The 17,084-nt window shown below is 39.2% G+C and overlaps 3 protein-coding genes across 3 annotated transcripts in view; 1 reads left to right on the top strand and 2 right to left on the bottom strand.

Annotated features, from left to right (window-relative positions):
• Positions 1-259: 259 nt before the first annotated feature.
• LOC122063259 (60S ribosomal protein L9) lies at positions 260-4,897 on the bottom strand. The gene is made up of 3 exons (XM_042626956.1): positions 4,418-4,897; positions 643-765; positions 260-533 (listed from the first exon to the last, which is right to left on the bottom strand). The coding sequence occupies exons 1-3, from the start codon at positions 4,787-4,789 to the stop codon at positions 447-449; spliced, it is 582 nt and encodes a 193-aa protein (XP_042482890.1). The 5' UTR covers positions 4,790-4,897; the 3' UTR covers positions 260-446.
• A 3,770-nt stretch (positions 4,898-8,667) lies between these two features.
• On the top strand, positions 8,668-11,895 carry LOC122063267 (60S ribosomal protein L9). The gene is made up of 3 exons (XM_042626972.1): positions 8,668-9,125; positions 11,388-11,510; positions 11,622-11,895. The coding sequence occupies exons 1-3, from the start codon at positions 8,754-8,756 to the stop codon at positions 11,706-11,708; spliced, it is 582 nt and encodes a 193-aa protein (XP_042482906.1). The 5' UTR covers positions 8,668-8,753; the 3' UTR covers positions 11,709-11,895.
• A 3,982-nt stretch (positions 11,896-15,877) lies between these two features.
• The window catches only part of LOC122063266 (growth hormone-regulated TBC protein 1-like), a 4,238-nt gene continuing 3,031 nt past the window's right edge, over positions 15,878-17,084 (bottom strand). The window contains exons 5-7 of the mRNA XM_042626971.1: positions 16,958-17,035; positions 16,700-16,801; positions 15,878-16,575 (exon numbers count right to left, since the gene is read on the bottom strand). Of these exons, the coding sequence (XP_042482905.1) occupies positions 16,441-16,575; positions 16,700-16,801; positions 16,958-17,035 (315 nt within the window). The 3' untranslated portion in view covers positions 15,878-16,440. The remainder of the gene's footprint in view (positions 16,576-16,699; positions 16,802-16,957; positions 17,036-17,084) is intronic.

The raw sequence follows: 17,084 nt of genomic DNA, 5'->3' as shown, positions 1-17,084 counted from the left end.
GTCAAGGCGAAGGTAAAAAACCAATGACAGAATCCACCCCCCAAAACAACACACAAAAGAGTGCAATGCCATGCATGCCCATTTAATTACCAAGGACAAAACCTCTAGTCCCCAGCCAGCCAACGTCTCTTGTTGGAATACTACCACGCAGTGAAAAACAGAAAACGTCCAAGCATCCCAAATCTTGTGTGAGCCAAAACCATTGATATAGAGAGACAAGTTCATGTCCTAACGACCAAAAAAAAAAAAAAAAAAAAAAGGAAGAAACACGCACCATCAGCACTAATCAAGATCTCATTAAGTTCAACATACAAAATTCTCAATTCTAATTGTAAACGTCTGATAAAAAGAACCAACTGAAAACAGAAAAAACACTGGAGTATTCCTATAAAAGAAAGTGCCGGTAAATAAGGTGACAAAACAAAAAGTAAGGTACCATTCCTAAATCACTCATCTTCAGCCATTGCACCCTTCTCGCTCACATAAATACCATCTAGAAACTTTCTTATATCTTTGTTCTTAACATGGCATTTCTGTTGCACAAAACCAGAAAGATCCGGTAAGCAAAAGTGTGTGTGTGTGTGTGTGTAACAATGTGTGTGTGTGTGTGTGTGAGAGAGAGAGAGAGAGAGAGAGGGGTACCTGATTTATTAAAGCAGCTGACCGGGAGACAAGTTCAATATCATTCCCATCCAATACAAGTTCATCCTTAACCTTCTCAGAGCGAACAATAGACACTCCTTCAAGCATATCCACCTTCCGCACCTAAAACAACCAACCAATTTGAACAATGTGTGAAAACCAACATCTAAAAGGCTGTATGTAGTTTTATAATTCAAAAATAATTGTAATTCAACCAATATTTTCCCATCATGCATCTTCAAGAAGCAATTCAAGAGGTAAATTTTCTGAACTAATATATAGAATATTTGACGGTGGAAACAAAATCCCGAAATCATATGAAAACAATAAGCTTAGCCAAACATTAACCATCCCATGTATCTCTTGTTATTTGAATAGCATCCTCCAGAAAAAAACAGATACCTCATAACACAACAAAAGGCAAAGACATGCCTAGAGGATTGTAGAAACAGACCAAAGCCATGGTCTTAAGACTACCATCAGATGATATTTCATGAACATACTGGTCCAGTTTGGAATACCCAAAAAACAGCAAAAAAAAGAAGAAAGAAGCTAGCGAACAGAGAAATATGTCCAACACCTGTCCCATTAAGTCTAGCATCTGGGTAAGGGGGGGAAAAATGGATAAACATCCTCTGCAGGGAGGATCATATGCGGTGAGGTGCAGTGAAGTACCTACTACCGACACATGGCCAAAAGTCCATCTACGGCTGAGAACTTTCTGCCCGAATTGTGCCTTTGCAGCGACCCATGTGTGCTGAATATATTGGAAAACCCACCCGATTCCTTAAAACCCAAAACAATCTTCATCTTTCTCCGTTAGAGAGCACCAAGTCGAGAACACGAGAACAGCCAAAACCATTCCTACCTTTCTTCATCTTCCTCTCCTTCATAGTTGTCAAGGTGTGGCTAATCGATTTGACGATGAATCGCCCATTATGGCGTTGCCAGGGCATTCAAATCGCCCATGTGTCATTTTTTATTTTCCCTATTTTCAAAAGTTATTTAGTATGCTACTTTTTAATTTCCCCTATTTTCTAAAGTTATTTAGCATGCTACAAGTCTACAATATATACTCTATAACATATAAAACCAACATTAAGCAACATCAAATCATCAAAAATCAACATAACCCTATCAAAATCACCCTGCATTTTACAAAAAATCGACCGCTTAGTGAATCAGGTGTGACCTAGCGTCCATGGCGGTGTCATAGCGACGCCTATCAGCCAATGGCAACCGCCATTTGTGAGTCACATAAATCATAGCACTGCCATGGACTTCTTTTTCCGCCAGGACACCAAATCGCTGCCTTGGCATCGCCTATGCTCTTCTTTCTTCCCAAAGTGAGTGGTGAGCACCAACAGCAGCTTTTCTCCATTACAAAGTACCAGCAGCAGCTTTTCTCCATTACAAAGCACCAGCAGCTGATGCTTCTCCTCTCTTTCCTTCCCAAATCGAGAGACGATTTTGCTTTTTTATTTTCTTTTTTTCATTCTGTGCAGGTAAATATTAAAGCCCCTTTCATGGATTCAAAACTGTTTTGTTTATTTGGAATTTTTATTAGAACTTTCGAAGGATCAGAGGATGAATGTTAAACAAAAATCAGTCCCAATTGAGAAAAACCTAAGCAACATAACTAATTCTCCAGAACCACCAAATTAAACTAGAAGAATCCCTAGTAAAAGAGAACTAACTACGAGTCAATTCCAACCAAGATCAAAAAAAGGGCTTTACAGACAAACCCTTTAGGGTTCTAAAACCAAAACCCCAGTTAAAAAAGAAAAAAAACCTCTTTTTTTGGTGTAATGGAGAAAAACTTCAGTTGGGTTATGAAAAAACCCCTTTTTTTGGGAATCGGAAGGATTTTGTGATACTATCGAGCGTATATGGGTCAAGACAAGCATATGATTTGGGCGAGGCTTCTCAGCCGTAGATAGATTTTCGGCCAGGTGTCGGCAGTAAGTGCTTTACTGCACCTCACTGCATATGATCTTCCCTGCAAAGGATGTTTATCCGAAAAAAACAGTACGAGAGAAATCAACCAAATCAGCTATAACAGAAATGTAGGGGCAAGATAAATGCTAGGCTGACCCAACTACACTTGCCTTGCTATCTCATTAATTTCCTCAATAATAAATAATCCATGAGAATGTGATATAAGAAATGCCACAGGTCAAGCTAATCTAAGAATATACGAAAAACTCAATGTAACAAAACCCTTCATTTGCATCCATCTGATGCTGATGGCAGAACCACTGTTTTTACTCACTTGGATGCTCTGTCAAAGAAGGTAATAGTAAATAGTTTGAGTCTCTCCAAACTGTAGTGAATCTACTTTAAGCTTTTGAGAAGTCTACTCATGACATACATTAGAGATTGCTCACTATGATTTGCCAATCACTTCCACTTTTGCATTTCTTGCCAATACCCTATCTAATAAAGAATTCTGGCTAGGCCCGGGAAAGCAATGGCAACACCAGACAGGAAGGGGTCCATGTAGCTTCTGCACCCCACTTGCTTGGACACTATTGTGTGTGTTTTGGGTGTAAGTTATGGTCCTACTTGGATGTTTCTTTTCTACCTTAAATTTCTGGTTGATTGTTTCCTCTGACTTGCTCCACTAACATCTATCACAGATCACCAATCTACACATAATTTAGTGGATCATCCTCAATTTCACTTGCTATTGGTTTGCATTTTTAAGAAGCAGAGGATCAAAGAAAATGATTAAAAACAATTAAATCAGAAAGTTGGAACTATGAACGAACTTTGGAAGGTAAGAAATTCACTTTAGGCTTGCTTGGGGATTCTTTTTTGGGGTTTGGGTCTTCTAACTACGGAGACCTACCCATATCACTGCATATGCTGCACACTGGAGCATGCAGCCCCAGTGATTCAAGCTTGAGTCTAGTCTATGACGAGGCAGTGCTGGTGCCAATTTTACTTAAGGGGCAATGGGCTGCTTGCTTAGTGATTCAAGCCAAAGAAATCAAGGTCATATATTCTGTGCAAAGTTATTTGGTAATGCTTCGAACTTGTGTACGTACATGACAACCTAGAACCACCATACCAGGGGAAAATCCTAAGCACTTTAGACTTAATAACACAGTAGAGCACTTACACCACTAACCATAAGGCTACTACATTCAATCCCATCTGCGAACCATACAAAGCACGATTGCAAAGTGGGAATGCGGTGGAAGAAGGTGAATCGCAGTCTAAAATCCATCCACATTATTTAAGCCATTTAGTTATATCTTTTATTGCAAGAATTTAGGAGTAAAGCACAATTGACCGTTCCAGAGACACTATATTTATAAAATTCTTACTAACCTGAGCAGTCGAATCATAAACTCATGAAACAATTCCTTCCCAAAAAATAGGGTTGGACAGTTGGACCATTTTCACAGATTTCTGGACGACCAATGCAATGCCAATAACAGTTCGTTGTGAAAATTTGAAATCTAAAATCCTACCATTTAGAAATCTAATCAATGCCGTAAAATAAAAACGAATATAACGAGATCATGTGTCAGAGAACCCCAAAGTCAAGGCTTCACTGAGATCCACAGAATTTTATGTCAGGAAAAAAAAATTTTTGAGAGGGATTGGGGGAGTGTACTCGTTATGCAACAAACTAATATCAGTATACCACAAGCAACCAAGAGAAGAAAATCTGGAACTCATCCAAATATCAACACATTCAAGGAGGAAACAGAAAAAAAAAAAAAATTGCTTCAGATGAGATGAATTTACTAGTGTCAACGTATACCTTCTTCTCACCAAGGAAGTTACGAATCTCGATGCTCTTGTTGCCGTTGGTGATGCTGGCGTTGATAGGGAAGTGAGCATATACGAACCTCATCTTGTAGCGGTAACCCTTGGTGACACCCTTGATGAGATTCTGGACATGGCTAATGGCCGTCCGGATCGCAGCGGTGGTCTTCCTTGATCCGAACCAAGCTTCAATCTTAAGCTTCTGCTTGCCTGATTCATCCTTGATGAGTTGGAAGTCCAAGTTGAGATGCTTGAAGTTCCTGGTGAGCTTTCCTCGAGGACCTTCCACCTCGATCATCTTAGCCTTCACCTTGATCTTCACCCCCTCAGGGATGTCCATGGTATCCGACGACAGGATTGTCTTCATTTTCGCTCCTCCACAAGTGCCCTCTGCTCCTCTTCTGCTCCTCTCCCCGCTCTAAGGTATGGGATGTGGCGCTGGAGGCAGATACAAACCCTAACATGTATTTTCCCTTCAAACCCTATATGGGTTGTGCAAGAGTGCACGCAATGGGCCTTATCACGAACTTTGTGGGTTTTGTATGATTGCAGTAAATGGCCCCTATTACAATAATCTGGCCCATTTGTCACAGATCCAGTAATAAATAACCTAACATCACGACTCACGACGATTTCTTAATTTTTTGGGGAAACGACGATTTCGTCGTGTCTCGTTGTCTACGAAGCTTCTTGTACCTCATCAGAAATCCCCATTCAAAACCAAAGTTTGATTCACCCAAAAAAAAAAACTAAGTTAGGTAAAATTGTACATAGGGAACCAATGTTTATGAAATTATCTTTGGAATACCTGTTATATATTTTCAATTATACCCTCAATCATAATTTTACATCACTATTGTTACTACTATATCGATGCCACCTCCACCACATGCTCTTATCCTCCACCATACTATGCCCACCTAATCCTGCAACCCCACCCCTCCCCTCCCCTCCCCTCCCCTCCCCTCCCCTACCGTACCACCTTGCCCCTCGCTCCTGAGTGATTATTGTCTATAGTGAGTGCGGCGGTGCTGTGAGCATCGGATGACCAAGAGTATTCAGGCAAGTGCCCTGAGGTCGTCTTGGCCATCCAATGCTCACTGCACCATCGCACTCACTACAGAGGATGTTTTCACCTCATTCCTTCCTCCTTGCTCCCACCCTCACCTTCACCTTGTTACCAATTTTGTCACATTGCTTATGATCTCCCCCATTGCTCAATATCACACTCCCTTCTCTAGTACACCCTGCCCCTATCTTCTTCACTTCTACCTTGCCCCAACTCTACAATCCCCCTAACTATATTTTTTCCACTGTGCAACCTCCACTTTTGTCCCTGATAGAACCTCCACTACTATCCCACTTGCATCCCTACTCCCGTAGCCCCTCCATGTCTCCCTTTGTGCTTTCATTGATGAGGTCCAACCTAACTCCCCGCACATTACAAATTTTTATGTGTGTGAGAGAGAGGGAGAGAATATTGGGACAAATAAAATAAAATTAGATGAAGTAGAAGAAATCGGAGAGAAAATAGGGAAAGGGGTGAAGTTTCACTAACTAAGCTTGGGGTTTGACTTATGGAGGAAGCCTTCCTTTAACTAGAGTTGGTGGGACATTGCAAGGGGGTGAAGTGGGAGAAACCATTGCCCATGTCCGCTAACAAGAAAGCTACCCTCGAAGCCCAACAAGACTGAACTTTTGAAAAACAGGAAGCTTCCGAAGCAGGTTTTCTCACCTCAAAGACAGAAAACTATTCAGAAATAGATACCAAAAAAATGAGAAACTTCCTTCGACGAAAAGGGTGGGCATTGGGTGGGGAAGTTCAATGAGAATAGGCTTATTTTGTTCCCAGGTACGAAGTCAAGAGATGGGGCTAAGTGAACATTTATAGATCGCTGGGAAAGGCATTCTACAAGCATAAATATAGTTGTTTCGGGCCGGAGTCTGAAACATGCGATTTCCTGGGCGTTCTGCCCCTTGTCAAAGGAATATTCGAATTGCTTGAGAATCCCTACTTTAGGCTGTAGATCCAAAATCCCACCCTGGATTACCAAATGACCCCAAATCAGATGGGGGGAATAGTTCGTACAAATATCCCACCCCTTCAAATCCTATCCCTCTAAACAAACAAGGCCTTATTGTCTGTCAAACTAAAGAAGAAAAATAAATAAAAGGAAAGGACTTGCTACGGACTTGCTGCCCTATAGTGTAGCCTCTACAATAGCATGGGGTCATTGAGGGGGCTTGCAAGGGTGGGGAGGTCATTTACTCACCCATCCTTTGTGGACACAAGGGAATGTGACTAGGCTGGATAACATAAAGTAGACCCTCCCTGTGTCAATCTTCTCTCTCTTATGAAATGCCATATTAGTCCCATATTGTGGGAAGAGAGAGAGAGACACAAGAAGCAAGGTGTGTCTGCACATAAATATCCAAAATTTACAATACAAATCCATTGAATTAGATATTTGAGACCATAAAAATGGTGCCAGATCCTCTCGATGAGGCGTTGAGCAGCAATGAGTATCCAACAGTTGGGGGTGCATGCCGGGGCCTCTCAGCTGTTGGATGGCAATGACTCCCAAGCGTTGATCACTGCCACTCACCACTCACCATCACCCACTGACTCGCTGAGTGATCCCCTGCCACTGCCCGCCACCATTCCACCATTATAATCCTGTTTGCTAATTGTAAGATCCTTTTTCTACCAGGCCAAAATGTTGCCCAAGGAGAATGGTGGATCTTTTCGTTATGTTTATATATCTCCCTCTAAATCTCTGATTTTTGCAGGGAAAAAGAAAAAAGAGAGCTCTGGCTGTCAATAACGGAGGCTGAGGCTGAGGCTGAGGCTGAGGCTGAGGCTGAGGCCCTTGAAATCAAAGGTGGTGGCTCCTAACATGGCAAGCCAAAGGGTTGCAAAGAGTAGTCTGAACTCTGAAACAACCTGGGAAACTACTACTAACATAAGAAAAACACGAACGATGTGTATCATCGGTGAGGGAGCACCGCGAGAACGTCAACTCCACTCAGCAACCACCAACATGATGCAACATTGTGGATTCAGAACGATAAAATAGATTGGTGGGAGTTTGAATCAGAGAAGTAGAGGAGAGGAGTTCAAGTAAACATAGGCCAAAAATAGAGGGGGAGACGAGATTTGCCCTTGTGAGTAGAAAAGTCGGGAGAAAACATAAACCAAGCATAGGGGAGTCAGATAAATATGGCTTTGCATCGTTAGAGGTTTTATCCTTGTGCACCCACCAGTAACACCCACACCCCCAAACCTCAAACAAAAGGGCACCTACCGTTCATATCAAGTTCAACCTCTTGGAATCTAAGTAAAGAAAAACGCAACTCAAGTTAGGGAGGCACTAAACATTGATTTCTTTGACATTCAGAAACAACACAATCGGTAAAATCATGGATTTCTCTGTCATTATCACTATATGGTTCAAGAGAAGAAATTATAAAGGGCTGTTTACTGTTTACACAAATAAAAAAGAAAGTCCTGAGACTTCTATATCCAGCTAAAGAGATTTTGCTTTGTATCATAAAAAACACAGTTCTGGCACGATCTTCCAGCATGGTAAATTTAAACAATTTATCTGCATATGAATATGAAGTCTTACATAATAATTTAAACAATTTAATACTGACCTTGGGGAAGAAAAAGAGGAATATAAATGCATGTACTAATGCTCACTCTGTGCACGACTCTGTAGGTTTGGGGACACAGATACGTTAAAGAAAAATATACAGGCACAGTGCTAGTGAATTGTTATAACTGTTGGGTTTAGTTTTGGAAAAAATTAATGTCCATGTGCACCACATAGACAACAAGCAAACCATTGTCAGCTCAACGACACTGGAACTGGTTCATTGAAAAGTTTTGATAAGTCAAACTTGGTCAATGGAAAACTTCTTGTGCGATTTTTACTTGTTATTTGAAATTGGTTTTGCTTATATCGGCCAGGGGTGAAGAGGGGAGGGGACGGGAGGGGAGGGAGAGGGACAGGGCAATCGGCCAGGGGTGAAGAGGTTAGAGGGATAATCTAGAGAAAGTAAGGTATCAGATTATTGGAATAAGGCCCATTGACTGCAATCTTACAAAACCCATAAAGGTGGTACATACATGGGCCAGATTACCGTCATAAGGCCCATTGCGTGCACTCTTGCAAAACCCAAGTAGTGTTTATAGGGAATTCACTCTTCTACCTATAAAGGTGGAAGATACATGTTAGGGTTTTAATCTGCCTCCAGCGCCACATCCCATCCCTTAGAGCGAGGAGCAGAGGAGCAGAGGAGCAGAGGGCACTTGTGGAGGAGCGAAAATGAAGACAATCCTGTCGTCGGATACCATGGACATCCCTGAGGGGGTGAAGATCAAGGTGAAGGCTAAGATGATCGAGGTGGAAGGTCCTCGAGGAAAGCTCACCAGGAACTTCAAGCATCTCAACTTGGACTTCCAACTCATCAAGGATGAATCAGGCAAGCAGAAGCTTAAGATTGAAGCTTGGTTCGGATCAAGGAAGACCACCGCTGCGATCCGGACGGCCATTAGCCATGTCCAGAATCTCATCAAGGGTGTCACCAAGGGTTACCGCTACAAGATGAGGTTCGTATATGCTCACTTCCCTATCAACGCCAGCATCACCAACGGCAACAAGAGCATCGAGATTCGTAACTTCCTTGGTGAGAAGAAGGTATACGTTGACACTAGTAAATTCATCTCATCTGAAGCAATTTTTTTTTTTTTTCTGTTTCCTCCTTGAATGTGTTGATATTTGGATGAGTTCCAGATTTTCTTCTCTTGGTTGCTTGTGGTATACTGATATTAGTTTGTTGCATAACGAGTACACTCCCCCAATCCCTCTCAAAAAAATTTTTTTCCTGACATAAAATTCTGTGGATCTCAGTGAAGCCTTGACTTTGGGGTTCTCTGACACATGATCTCGTTATATTCGTTTTTATTTTACGGCATTGATTTGATTTCTAAATGGTAGGATTTTAGGTTTCAAATTTTCATAACGAACTGTTATTGGCATTGCATTGGTCGTCCAGAAATCTATGAAAATGGTCCAACTGTCCAACCCTATTTTTTGGGAAGGAATTGTTTCATGAGTTTATGATTACACTGCTCAAGTTAGGAGAAATTTTATAAATCCAGTCTCTCTGGAACGGTCAGTTGTGCTTTATTCCTAAATTCTTGCAATAAAAGATATAACTAAATGGCTGAAATAATGCGGATGGATTTTAGACTGTGATTCACCTTCTTCCACCACATTCCCACTCTGCAATTGTGCTTTGTATGGTTTGGCAGATGGGATTGAATATAGTAGCCTTATGGCTAGTCGTGTAAGGGCTCCACTGTGTTGTTAAGTTTAAAGTGCTTAGGATTTTCGCCTGGTATGATGGTTCCAGGTTGTCATGTATGTACACAAGTTCAAAGCTTTACCAAATCACTTTGCACAGAATATATGACCTTGATTTCTTTGGCTTGAATCACCAAGCAAGCAGCTCATTGCCCCTTAAGTAAAATTGGCACCAGCACTGCCTCATCATAGACTAGACTCAAGCTTGAATCACTGGGGCTGCATGCTCCAGTGTGCAGCATATGCAGTGATATGGGTAGGTCTCCCTAGTTAGAAGACCCAGCCCCAAAAAAAGTTGTAGCAGGAAAAAAGAATCCCCAAGCAAGCCTAAAATGAATTTCTTACCTTACAAAGTTTGTTCGTAGTTCCAAATTTCTGATTTGATTGTTTTTAATCATTTTCTTTGATCCTCTGCTTCTTAAAAATGCAAACCAATAGCAAGTAAAATTGAGGATGATCCACTGAAGTATGTGTAGTTTGGTGATCTGTGATAGATGTTAGTGGAGCAAGTCAGAGGAAACAATCAACCAGAAATTTAAGCTAGAAAAGAAACATCCAAGTAGGACCATAACTTACAAGCAAAACACACACAATAGTGTCCAAGCAAGTGGGGCGCAGAAGCTACATGGACCCCTTCCTGTCTGGTGTTGCCAGTGCTTTCCTGGGCCGAGCCTGAATTCTTTATTAGATAGGGTAGTGGCGGGAAATGCAAAGTGGAAGTGATTGGGAAATCATAGTGAGCAATTTCTAATGTATGTCATGAGTAGACTTCTCAGAAGCTTAAAGTAGATTCACTACAGTTTGGAGAGACTCAAACTATTTACTATTACCTTCTTTGGCAGAGCATCCAAGTGAGTAAAAACAGTGGTTCTGCCATCAGCATTAGATGGATGCAAATGAAGGGTTAAGTTACATTGAGTTTTTCTCATATTCTTAGATTAGCTTGACCTGTGGCATTTCTTATATCACATTCTCATGGATTATTTATTATTGAGGAAATTAATGAGATTGCGAGGCAAGTGCAGTTGGGTCAGCCTATCATTAATCTTGCCCCTACATTTATGTTATAGCTGTTTTGGTTATTTTTCTTGTACTGTTCCCCCCTCCCCCCTTTACCCAGATGCTCGACATAATGGGACAGGTGTTGCGCACATTTGGCCATTCGCTAGTTGATTTTTTTGGTCTATTTTTTGGGTATCCCAAACTAGACCAGTATGTTCATGAAATATCATCTGATGGTAGTCTTAAGACCATGGCTTTGATCAGTTTCTACAATCCTCTGGGCATGTCTTTGCCTTTTGTTGTGTTATGAGATATCTGTATTTTTTCTGGAGGATGCTATGCAAATAAAAAGAGATACATGGGATGGTTAATGTTTGGCTAAGCTTATTGTTTTCATATGATTTCAGGATTTTGTTACCACCGTCAAATATTCTATATATTAGTTCAGAAAATTTACCTCCTGAATTGCTTCTTGAAGATGTGTGATGGGAAAATATTGGTTGAATTACAATTATTTTTGAATTATAAAACTATATACAGCCTTTTAGTTGTTGGTTTTCACACATTGTTTAAATTGGTTGGTTGTTTTAGGTGCGGAAGGTGGATATGCTTGAAGGAGTGTCTATTGTTCGCTCTGAGAAGGTCAAGGATGAACTTGTATTGGATGGGAATGATATTGAACTTGTCTCCCGGTCAGCTGCTTTAATAAATCAGGTACCCCTCTCTCTCTCTCTCTCTCTCTCTCTCTCTCTCTCTCTCTCACACACACACACACACACACACACACACACTTGCTTACTGGATCTTTCTGTTTTTGTGCAACAGAAATGCCATGTTAAGAACAAAGATATAAGAAAGTTCCTGGATGGTATTTATGTGAGCGAGAAGGGTGCAATGGCTGAAGATGAGTGATTTAGGAATGGTACCTTACTTTTTGTTGTCACCTTATTTACCGGCACTTTCTTTTATAGGAATACTCCAGTGTTTTTTCTGTTTTCAGTTGGTTCTTTTTATCAGACGTTTACAATTAGAATTGAGAATTTTGTTATGTTGAACTTAATGATATCTTGATTAGTGCTTAATGGTGCTTGTTTCTTCCCGTACATGTTTAAAATTCTAATCTCACAAGTTTTTATGATCACTTAAATTCAATTCTACTGAAAAAAAAAATTCAATCCAACTTTTGATTTTGAAATATTTTCTCATTATTTTGGATTCTATGTCGAATATTAATTAAGTTTAATCATATCTATCAATGTATATGTCGATAGGTGATCTATCAACTACTTTTTATGATAGCAAAAAATTTAATAATTCAAATTCTAGATCCAAAATTATAAACCAAGATGAAAGTGTTGTGCATTTGAATATAAGCAATGTTTTGTTTTTAATTAAATTGCCTAGTCGAGAAGCAATGTCTATGTTAAGCATTGGGAGAGAAAATCAAGAAAAATGATTGCAGAGGGAGGCAAGACTTGCAACTATATGGAACGAATATTGAGCTGTTAGTAAATGCAATCAAATCTGTTGAGGAGCAAAAAATAAAATAAAATAAAAAATTCAAGGATCACCAACAAAAGTGGTTCTTCATCGCATCTCATTCTGGTCTAGAAAATGCTATTGTGGTGCCCATCATCCTTACCGACCATGCTCTCACTTATAAGTACTATTTTGTTTCTTTATTGCTCTTCTGAATTGGTAACCATGAGTTCTTCCTAGTCAACTAAAGCAACCAGATGGGTCGGACATTGAGCATAAAAATGCTTGTACCCCTTGCATGAGAAGCATTATATCTCAGCCCTTGGTTTAGAAAGAGGTTTATCTAAGCTATGTCGAGATGGAGAATAAGGGCGGTTTGGCCTTGATGCCATATATTAATCATTAATTTGTGGTTTGTTAAATGACTTTCATTGGGGAGAAGATTGTTGTTGACCGGAGCTATCACCCTTAGAGAAAGTATCTATACAAGTCTTCTAAGTGTATGACCATTTCACATTTTCTTCTATTTGATATGACATTTGAACAACATCTTCCATCGCAGTTTGGCAATTGAATGATAGTGTAACACTAATCTAAGGGTGCAATCTATTGTGGAATTGTACCACCAATATTTCTTCATCCCACTCAAAATCTGATTGAATGGCTAAATATAGCCACATACTCTTCAACTGTCAAGCTTTCCTTTCAGCTTGGCCTTGCAAATAAAATCTTTCTCGCCTCAAGCAACTCGTACCATATAGAAAATATCTCCAAATTGTAGACCAATCAAAAAACTGCTCTAATTTGGTATCCCCATAAAAATCAAGGACGACCATCTTTGGTCATCTTTCAATTCCATAAAGAGGATTATCGTATTGACTAACTCCATATGGTGGTTGTTTGAGTCATCCATTTTTATGGTATTTTAAATCTAACTTGTCTATCCTTGTTCAGAGTTTGGATATTACATCATTTAGATTGTTGATACACATGCATAAACATACATAGGAAATATGCCAATACAAGGTGGTATTTTATTGAATTACATTGTGAAATTAGACACGTGGTTAATCTAGATCATGTCCTTTATATCCAACAATCGTAATTGACACATCATTTATCCATATAGGAGAATTTTTACTTTTAACGTTGGGAAAAGATCATATCCTTTTCTAATCACTGATTGTAGTGGACACATCATTTGTCCATGTAGCAGGATAGATGCTTTATGATATTTGGAAAAATAATAAACATTTATAGCAATAATAATTTTCCTTTTGTTTTGCATTCCCTTTACCCAAAAAGGATCTGCATATGACATATTGATTCTGGGTTATAAGTGACACCTCTTACTGTGTGAGGTTAGCAAAACCCGTTCTAGGTCCTTGTGGAAGAAATATGAGGAAATGGTGCAGTTTTGGTTATTTGGTCTAGTTTTGGTTTGATTTATATTTTAAGTAAAACTAAAACCACACTAGATAAGAATAAGTTGAAATTAAAATTGTTTTCATCCGATTTTGATTTTATCGGTTTTTAATCGATTTCATCCCACATATAGGACAACGTTACATTGCAACCTTCATTGGAAGACTTCTATGACTCCCGTGTTGGTGGGTTATCTCCCCATTGCCGTCACAACAGCAATCTTTTTTCTTTTTTTTCCACTTAAGGTCAACTAATTTTTTTTTTACAAAAAATATAAAAGTAGTGTCAGCAAAAAGTGGGATATATCAAGATAATTTCCACCTACTTTAATTCTTTTAAATAAATTCATTTCACTATATACCATAACAATGCGAGATAACTCTTCTATTGCTCTAACAAAGAAGTAGGAACTTAGTGGACACCACAACTGGATACCTCGTGAAGGTTCAAAGGAACCAAAACTCCTCCCCTCCATTTTGATTGAATTAGACATTGAAAGATAATAAACAATTGATCATATCACACTATCACACCATCTTTGAATAAATACTAGAAGAAAAAAAATCAAAAAAAAATTACCCTTAATAATTAATATTGCCACTTAAGTCTATAGTAGGCTTTTGACATGTCAAGTTTAAAAGCACCCCATCGTTGCTTCCCCTTATGCTTGAAATATCATAAGCAATCTCCTCATTATCAGTAATCTTTCTTTAATAAAAGCTTGTTGAAATGGGGAAACAATTCTATGCAAAAAAGGTCCTAGTCTATTTACCAATAAATTAAGCTATTGTTTTTTAAGCCACCGTACACAACCTAATATTTTGAAAACCCTCCACCAAATAAGATTTTTTATTTTTAGGAACTACAATTATCAATGAATGATTAATTCCAAAAGAGAAGATAATAGATGCAACAAAATTATGAATACATTTGAAGGGAATGATTAATTCTAAAAGGGAAGGTTAAGAGATGCAAAAAAATTATACATATATCTAATCATATATTGCTTAAGCATGAAGGGGTGGGGCTCCTCTACTTTGCAATGGAGGCTGTAACTCAGATCCAATGGCTTGGAGTGCCTCAAGGCGCACACCTGTGTGTTGGCTTTCATGCCGAGGAATTCCAGGGCATTGGGTCTGAACAATGCCCATTGCCCTGGAATGATGAACACAAGGATCCATACAAAAAGATTGACGGGTTATAGCTAATTATAAAAAAGTGCTGGTCATATAAGAAACATGTAATATTATTGTCACTAATATACTTATAACTTTGTAATTTATAATTTTCAGGAATTATAAATATGATGTCACAAATTCAATCATATGGATGTCTAACTCATAATTGTATGAACTAGTCACCATAACAATTTTCATACTCAGATTCAATCATGTACTACCTCCCATGTATGTTGGTGCTCATTCTCTTGTACTTCAGAAATTTTCAAGGGTAGTTTGAGTTTTTTTTTTTTGGTTGAAACTTTATATGTGGTCTTTACAAATTTTCGACAATGTTCAATTTTACCACATGACATAAATTGGGTTGTTGGTGTAGAAAGCCTTTACCTTTGTTTTCATAGCTATTTAAAAATGGACGAGAGAATGCTACTCAGTAGCGCATGTACACACTAGCGCTTGTAGCCAATGGAAGGGTGTGTGCGAGCAACTTCAACATGACAACGTGATTTTTTTGCATCTGTTGGGTCTTGGTGATAGTACACATTATCGATTACTGTTTTTTTCTTCCTCTAAAAATTGATTTGCATTTCTTCTTTAGAAGAGGGTTCTTGGCATAAGCAACATAAAAGAATGCATTGACAAGGTGTGACGAAACAGTCATCCATTGGAGAGCAACAAGGCTAGTGCCTTCGGAGTCAGAAATGGCCAGATTCCATCCCCAAGAACCATAGAATTGCTCCCCAAATCCAAAAACAAAGAATTTCTAGGGTTCTTGGGAACACGATTTTTTTTTCTTTCTTTCTTTAAATTGATTTTTAAGACCTGTTCCGGGACAGACAACAACAAATTTTTTGTTCTGTCAATCATGTTCTCAGGGTGATTTTCTGCCGATTCGATCCACCAGAACAGAAGATCAAAATGGATTTACAAAACAGAATTCCGTTCCCACAAAACACAAGAACAACAAAATCACTCCCCCAGAATGCAACACACGGGAGATTTATATAAATAGGCTCCAAGCTTTATTGAATTGAAAAGTATGGGAAACAAAGGAAAGGCACTTCATTTCGACCCACTAAGTAAACATTTCATCTACTCTGAGCATACTCTTTAGTGGTAGAGTGGTTTTCTACAGAACCACCTCTCAAATATTTGAACTTAAGGATCAGATAAAAGTAGATTTGAGGAATGAGAGCAGGGGCACTACCCCTATGAGACAGATTCAGCCACTAACAGAGCGGCGAGGAGTTGTGGGTGTTTCGACATTACTTGAGGAATAAACTTCAGCTTCTTACATCTTCAGGGTTCATGAAAAAAAAAAACTACAGAGCAGAGAAAGACCCACCAAAACCCTGCCCTGAGTTGGAGTGTAATTGTATAATTTATCACAACTGAAATAATGTACATTTACCCATATTACAGCCTGAAAACATATCTGTTCACAGGCTTCCCCCACTTTTGGAAGCTTTGTATAAAACAATTCTATCACTAGAAGGAACACCAGGCCTAAACTGGAGTGCTAGACATGACACATCCTGCGATCAACTAGTCACCGAAACCAATTATTTGTCCTCCATCTTTAGAGAATTTAACCGTCTCAATCTTTGATCGAGTGCTGCCATGACTGCTGGTTCCTGCTTTTTCCTTTGCTTAGTTATAGCGTTGGTTGTCATGGAACCAATCTTATCGAAAGCCACCTGCAAGAAATGATTCAACTGGTTCACACACTAAACCAAACTGGTTTTATCTATGTTTGCATGACTTAATTGAAGTGCACTGTCCTGCTGTGCATATAAGAGTTTCAAAAAGAAAATGGCTTACTGTCAACAAATCATCAGGATCAAAAAGATGGTGGGTTGTTCTCTGAATGATATCGATTACATCACTGACTTGATGGGCCATTAGCATCTCTTCTTCCTTCATCTGCAATCATCAACACATCTTCAGAACGACTTATCTTTGTGGTGCTGAACATGTTGGGTGTGTAATTCCTAAACGGCACTATGTCTAGGAAAAAGAACGGTGTAAATAACATGGAAGAACAAGCAACAAGGACTAACTGGGGGGGGGGGGGGGTACCTTGAATAAAGCCAAGGCGACATGAAAGATTACTTTTGCCCCTTCATTGAAAAGGACATCCCACACTCGCATGGTTGTCTGAAAATTGAAACCATCAGAAGGGAAATAATAAGTCAAAGAAGCTTGA

This window comes from Macadamia integrifolia, unplaced genomic scaffold (genome assembly GCF_013358625.1).
Source record: "Macadamia integrifolia cultivar HAES 741 unplaced genomic scaffold, SCU_Mint_v3 scaffold1275, whole genome shotgun sequence".
NCBI lineage: Eukaryota > Viridiplantae > Streptophyta > Magnoliopsida > Proteales > Proteaceae > Macadamia > Macadamia integrifolia.
This window is presented reverse-complemented; position numbering and strand designations above follow the sequence as displayed.

Bases quoted from the DNA above. Each gene is read 5' to 3' on its own strand.
- LOC122063259 (XM_042626956.1), bottom strand. From the start codon at position 4,789: ATGAAGACAATCCTGTCGTCGGATACCATGGACATCCCTGAGGGGGTG. The intron at 766-4,417 runs GTATACGTTGAC...TGGTTGTTTTAG, and splicing joins ACTTCCTTGGTGAGAAGAAG to GTGCGGAAGGTGGATATGCT. The intron at 534-642 runs GTACCCCTCTCT...TTTGTGCAACAG, and splicing joins CAGCTGCTTTAATAAATCAG to AAATGCCATGTTAAGAACAA.
- LOC122063267 (XM_042626972.1), top strand. From the start codon at position 8,754: ATGAAGACAATCCTGTCGTCGGATACCATGGACATCCCTGAGGGGGTG. The intron at 9,126-11,387 runs GTATACGTTGAC...TGGTTGTTTTAG, and splicing joins ACTTCCTTGGTGAGAAGAAG to GTGCGGAAGGTGGATATGCT. The intron at 11,511-11,621 runs GTACCCCTCTCT...TTTGTGCAACAG, and splicing joins CAGCTGCTTTAATAAATCAG to AAATGCCATGTTAAGAACAA.